Source organism: Zophobas morio, unplaced genomic scaffold, assembly GCF_036711695.1.
Source record: "Zophobas morio isolate AGI-343-1 ecotype UQ-CSIRO unplaced genomic scaffold, CSIRO_AGI_Zmor_V1 ptg000513l, whole genome shotgun sequence".
Lineage (NCBI taxonomy): Eukaryota > Metazoa > Arthropoda > Insecta > Coleoptera > Tenebrionidae > Zophobas > Zophobas morio.
In genome coordinates this window covers 1-6166 of record NW_026972616.1, presented here as the reverse complement: position 1 = coordinate 6166, position 6166 = coordinate 1, and the positions used below count along the sequence as shown (strand labels likewise).

The 6166-nt window shown below is 37.0% G+C and overlaps 1 protein-coding gene across 8 annotated transcripts; it reads left to right on the top strand.

Annotated features, from left to right (window-relative positions):
* The first annotated feature begins 1205 nt into the window (after positions 1 to 1205).
* On the top strand, positions 1206 to 4371 carry LOC135121159 (RNA-binding protein Rsf1-like). 8 transcript variants are annotated; one of them, XM_064045466.1, is made up of 14 exons: positions 1206 to 1232; positions 1326 to 1413; positions 1467 to 1568; positions 1620 to 1718; positions 1771 to 1863; positions 1919 to 1999; positions 2058 to 2149; positions 2211 to 2327; positions 2401 to 2553; positions 2609 to 2818; positions 2880 to 3193; positions 3296 to 3356; positions 3413 to 3595; positions 3666 to 3759. In XM_064045466.1, exons 10-13 carry the CDS (start codon positions 2630 to 2632, stop codon positions 3566 to 3568), a joined length of 720 nt encoding a protein of 239 aa, XP_063901536.1. In that variant the 5' UTR covers positions 1206 to 1232; positions 1326 to 1413; positions 1467 to 1568; positions 1620 to 1718; positions 1771 to 1863; positions 1919 to 1999; positions 2058 to 2149; positions 2211 to 2327; positions 2401 to 2553; positions 2609 to 2629; the 3' UTR covers positions 3569 to 3595; positions 3666 to 3759. The 8 variants fall into 8 exon arrangements, with proteins under 8 accessions (XP_063901536.1, XP_063901534.1, XP_063901533.1 ...); XM_064045464.1 differs by having other exon boundaries at positions 3287 to 3356; XM_064045463.1 differs by having other exon boundaries at positions 3272 to 3356.
* Positions 4372 to 6166: the final 1795 nt, after the last annotated feature.

Here is a 6166-nt window from a genome sequence, read left to right as displayed (position 1 = left end):
CCCATATATCCGCCTTCAGAATAGTTATTACTATAACCACAACTATCACTTTTTCTATAGTTGCTATTATTCCTGTAAATCTACTCTTTATACCTTTGTCTACGCTCAACCATATTGCTTTCTACACCCTTCTCCAGAAATTGCATGTTTCTCTCAATTATAACTGTCTAGGTTAGGATCGTTCCAAGGGCCATAACGTTATTTTTTATAACAGACTAAATTTCTGGACAGATAGGGCGATCAGGGTTGACTGCAGAGGCAACCTGCATATTCTCGCTCAATAGTTACAAATAATTTGATTTTTCAACTTAGTAAACTAAGATTTCAAAAAGAAAATATTTTATACAAAACTATAAGAGCAGAAAGCATATTACCTAGTTAGTAATAGATTTAAAAAACTTAAATTTGTGGCTGAGTGTACCTTGCATATCGAAAGTTTTTAAGTGAGCATTATCCGTTTTACCAAGTATTACAGTTTATAATGGCCAAAAAGTGTTAAATAACGTCTCTTTAAAATTTTTTAAAACAGAGTTTATATATTGAACCACTCACACTTTACAAATGTGCTAAACTCTAGAAAATTTCTCCTTCTGGGTTTTAAAAGTCTGAGCTTTTCTGGTGGATCAAAAGGTAGTCGTTTTTTTTTAGAATTTAGAATTTTCAACTTCCAAGTTTTTAAAAATAAAAAAAATCGAGTGCTTATCATAAAAAAGTTATATAAAGTTGTTATAAGAAAATAATACTTTTTTTGATACAACCAAAAAAAATTTCTCGAAATAATAACTATGCTACAAATTTATTAAAAAGTTTGTGTATAACTTAAACAAGGTAAAATTTAAAATAAAGTTAAAGTTGAGCTATTGATAACGCTATCTGTAGCAAATTATATGAAAACGATAGGGCACCAATTGCAGAAAGCTTGTTACTACACAAAAAAGCTCGTCCTTGTAATATTTATATAAATAATAATATTAGCTAATTGCCATAGATTTAAGAAACCCGCTGGAAAATGCTGTGGCTTAGAAACAAAATTAACATGCTTAGCTGGGTTTTTAAAGAGCATGCTGCCTATTAACTGCTACAATTTTAATTTTGATGGTGTCTAGTAATTTATTTTGAAGAGTAATTCGCTACAATTTTTTTTCAATTTTTTTTTGATGTGTATAAAACTGATTTTAAGCGGGAGCACGCCAACGTTATTGTTAGTTATTACTTTAGCCCGTGGTTCTCCCGTTGGTCTTTCAACTTTCCCTTTTAATTTTTGCTCTATTTTTTGTTTGTCTCTATGAATTTACTTTTTTTTTTAATTACATTTTTCTGTATAGAAAGATGAATCGTTTTATTGAATGGTTAGTTTCGGAAACTGAACCACACCAACAAGATGAATTTAGATTGCGATTTAGACGGTTTAAGGTTTTAGGGTTGTTTCTTCAGAAAAGGTTTTCTGTAAATTATCTACTTTATAGCAAAAAGTAAATAGTACGGAAGCTGAAGAATTATTTGTTCGGGATGCTTGTGAAATTCTTGACCAGTGCAGGGATCTTATAAGCCCTCTCTTTGAATCATGGGTTTACTAAATATCATGAAGCTAAGACACCCACTAAGACAATTTACTGTAGATTGGCACTACGTCATTTGAGGAATTCGACCTTGCTTTGGACAACTATCGACGTATGCACAGTGGAGGCTACGGGCACAGCCACAACTCACTGCATGAGGTTTTTTTTTTTTTCATTTTTTCATTTTTTTCTTATTACACTAAGAATTTAGGACGCTGATTTGGATTCTCGAATATTGAGTGATGGCAAAGGAAGGCCTCTAGTGACTACTTCGAAGACGTTTAACCTGTTTATTGGTGATATGGTTAGTCTTTCCCTTAATGTTTTTTCACGGTCTACTGCGATTATATGTTATAAAGCCTTTAGAAACTACAGAAAATGATCTAAGAGCCGTGTCGCTCACTGTGGAAATATAGTAAAAGTGCGTTTGCTTCAGAAAGGTAATCCCTTTGTAATTTAATTTTATCTAGCTGTAACACTAAACTTTTAACTCTGTAGGCCCAAAGCAGTTGTCTTTTGGTTTTGTGCATTTCTCCGATAGTACTTCTCTTCATCGTGCTTTAACAGAGCAGCCCGTCGTTACTTTACACGTTATTAACGATTTTCTATGAGATATATTTTAAAAATTAAGTGTGACGTTGCCTTGAGTAGGGGAAGAAGTGTCGTTGTGGGCCTAGTCAAGAGCGCGTTACCTTGTACTTGTCCAATATCCCCCAGCAGGCTACTCAGCGCGACGTTCTATTGTGGCTCGAGAAACATCTCGGAAAGGCATTATCCTTTTGGCGTAGGCTAAACCCTTCCTTCAGTCACGCTTGTTTTTGTGGGGACGGCGGGGGCTCAGGGGTCAGTGGTCTCAGTTGACATCAAGTGCGGTCCCCCCCCCGAGTTCCTTTCGAGGCAATTCGGTTTCGTGCAGTTTATTGATCAGACCACATGCGAGACTGCCCGGAGGCGATTCACTTCGGAGAGCATACGCCTTTTTGATCAGCTGATAGTATTACACGTGGCGCAATTTTGCGTTCTCTAACGGCTAATCCCACCGTCTACAGAATGTTGCTCCTGCCGACAATATGACCCCCGACGAGGACACACTTCTGAACGTGAAGACCATGTTCCTGACAAATGTGGCTTCAGATGTGTCCGAGTCAACCATACGGGATGCCTGCGAGAAATACGGTAGCCTTCACAAAATCAACTATGCCCGACGCGACAAGGGGTTCGTTTATGTCGAGTATAACAATCGCAATGACTGCTTGAGGGTTAGTCGCGGCAGTTCTTTCAATATGGCTCCGTCTTAGAGTCCCTTGTTTTTCCTCTCAGGCCATTGACAATCTGCACAACACCAAGTTGGGGTCGCAGTACATTACCACGGCTCTGGCTAAGCCCAAAGTCAAGACCCCGCTTGGGTTAACGCCCTCTGACTCCCGCTTGGCTGGCACTCTTCCATATGGCGCGAGGGTCAGAGGCTACGGTCGAGGCGCCGAGCTGATGGGCACTACTCTACTGCCCTTTGGAGCGGCCATGGGCAGTTACGGTCGTAGTGTTGGCGGGGCTGTCGGGGCGTCCGTCATCGCCGACAGAGGGTACGCTCGAAGGTTAGACTCTCGCCCCCAGCCGTATGATATTCGTAGTAGGTGTGTTTTGTATCAGTCTATTCCAGTCTTTCCAGTTTATTTCCTGTTCTTGCGTTACTCAAATTTTAGCCGTTATAGCACTCGCACTGACAGATCTGATAGAACTACAGATAGGGAAAAGCGCTCTTATACTAGCAGCACCCGTTCCCGCGATGCCCTGACAGTAGACCTTCTTTTCTTTTCTTCTCTTTTTACTATTACTTACGCCTGATTGCACAGCCGTCGAGTTATAGGGAGTGGGACGGTGTCTACGACTACACTCGCTATGAGCCCTCTTATGTGCACGCCGCGGCAGCTGTATCCGGCGCTTACGATTCGAACGCGTATGCGCACCTTCAAGCCTATTACAGTAATCCGAGTTACAAGACGCATTGAGGCCTGCCGTCTCCCCTCTTCTGATTGGTAATTACGTTGTATCTGTCTACCAGTGGCTAGTATTGAAAAAGTTCGCTAACGGTAATGTTAATACTAGTAAAAGTAACTGCAATGCGAAGGCTCAAGCTGTTTGCCTCCGATAATAATTATTTTCTCTAGCGTAGCATAAATACAACTTAAATAAATAATATTAACTTTAAAAACTTCTGTTAAATCACTTAAACAAGGCTAATCAGACAGTGGACGTGAATAATAATTGTTGAAACTGATAATATAGACAAAACCGAAGCCATTAATATAATACTTATTCTTATATATGTAACTGTTAACTTATAATCTCTAAGTTCATTCAATAAAGCATGGATTTGAAGGTTACTCTATTAAACATCTAAAAAAAAGTTATACATGACTTCCTGTAACACAATCGTCGTAGCTGCGAGCGTAGCCTTCCTTAATTTATTGCATGGCCTGATAGCCTACTCTTTTTTTTTCAATTATTCCACAGTGGCATGGCCGACTCCCGCTCCCGTTTAGTGTAAAGGGACTTTTTGAAGCCGTCAGTAAGCAACCTGCGTTGGTTTGGCTTTTTAATTTTGGTACTACGTAATCGCTATTTATTTCTCGACGGCCCCGTTTTGGGGTTCCTGTTTGTAGCCATTTTAACTTATTTGGCGTTAATACTTATGGCGTCGACCTGCGTGTTTCTACTGTCACGCAGATCCAGTTGTTTATATTTGTATTGTTTTGAATATGATATAAATTTTTTATTAAGTTAGGTTTAGCATAGTCTTCCCATGAGCGCGACATTTTGCTTTTTTCCCGTCTTGTATGCTTAAGAATGAGTATATTATGACTTAATAAAACTTGGCGTACTTTTTATACGAATATTCTTGCGATATTAACGTTTTTATGTGAGGACTTACTATTCGCTATAATTTTACGAACCGCATACTCTATAGCGGGCAAAGTAACTCTGGAGCCCCTTTTTTTAAAAGTAGATATTTATTATCAGGTAACTACCAAATTCTGCTCACCATGAAATACTTGCGGTTTCTCTAACATCCACGAGTTTTTTGTCTCTGCAGGATCACAAGGATGAAGTGTTACATTTTGCTTTTGGTTATAGAGAATTATTGTTCAGAATTGGAGGAATTTTTTTTACACATGATAGTCAGTTCGACATCAATAATTTGCAGTGCTTTACTTATTGGAGTAACTTCTAACAATTTCAGCTTTTATCCAGCGTAGCTCTATAATTTTTAAGCTTTCCTCTACTTAGTAGGGTTGTGCCATATTGTAGTAGAGCCTATATAAATATTAGTTTGAGCAGGTTTCTTGCCTTAGCCTACTGACCCTCGAAATTTTACTTTTATATAAACAATAAATTACGATTATTTTAAGGAAGTAAACTTGCAATAATGTCTGTATTTTATTGTAACAATACCGAAGAAATTTTTTTAATGTACGTTCTTTTTTCCTGTTATGCTGTTATTTCTAGCTGATGTAAGGTATCTATGTTGTTCCGCCAGTTTGCTTTTATTTTGGTAAAATTTTTTCGAGGGGGTTTTTTTCTAAAAAATATGACACATGTATCAAAATAGCTGCCATGAATAATTAGCAATTTAAAAAAGGTTTCAATTTTCGGATGCATTGCTCTTATGTCTACTAACTACGACACCACATAAACGTCTAAGGCTTTTTATTTTCTCGTATAGGGACCTGTGGAGTTCAAATGGGTTTACTTCTTGAGCACTTTATTATTATATAAACTTAAACTTGTAGTTTTCACAATATTTTATGCTAAGAATCTACTTTTAAATACAAGCTATTTTTTTTTTGACATTTAGTTTTGCCTCGTCTTTTAAATTTATTTTCTTGCTGCTTTCACGATATTGCTTTACTCTGCCCTAGTCAACAACTTTTATAGGATTATCAGTATAAAAACGACTTAACTGAATATATACTTGTCAAACTTTTTTCTTGCAAGCATTTTCACTAGTTTGTTTTATTGGTTATAAAAAACAGTTTTAATACCGTTTTTTTTTGAATAGTCGTTTACATTAAGAGCACAGTTGATATAGATAATAATTAAGAAATTATTCTTCATATATGTTTTTTATTTTGTTTTACTGTATTGTACAATTTTTTTTCAGTCATAAATAAGAGTGTTTACTATTTTTATCAGTTTGTATAAGGATTTGGGTGATGTCATAATTTAAGTCATCGGAGTGTTGATTGGGTATTGTGCACTGACTGCGCACGTGACATTCTCAATTCTGTATCGCTATTCCTCTTCTCATTTCTAGATTATATATAGCAGTTCCGGTTTGTGATATGCTCTTATTAATTCACGTGCGTACTGGCCATACTTTGGTTATTTATATATGCGTTTCATCTTGCTTATAGCCTTTACTTCTAAGTTGCGCCTATCTTGCACTCTTTTTAATGAACAAAGTTAAAACTACCAAGCTGCTTCTTTGTTTCTGCCTTTGACAAGCTTGTTTAGCTTTTCCGCTTTTTATGGGTCGTATCCTTATTTTTATGTATTTTTATTCGTCGCGCGTTTTTAGTACGTCATTTTCTAGGCTCGTCGCGTGT

Excerpts from the sequence above, each read along its gene's own strand:
- LOC135121159 (XM_064045460.1), top strand. The coding sequence starts at position 2,630 with ATGACCCCCGACGAGGACACACTTCTGAACGTGAAGACCATGTTCCTG. Across the intron at positions 2,819-2,879 it reads ATCGCAATGACTGCTTGAGG|GCCATTGACAATCTGCACAA; the intron begins GTTAGTCGCGGC and ends TTTTCCTCTCAG. Across the intron at positions 3,357-3,412 it reads GTTCCCGCGATGCCCTGACA|CCGTCGAGTTATAGGGAGTG; the intron begins GTAGACCTTCTT and ends CTGATTGCACAG.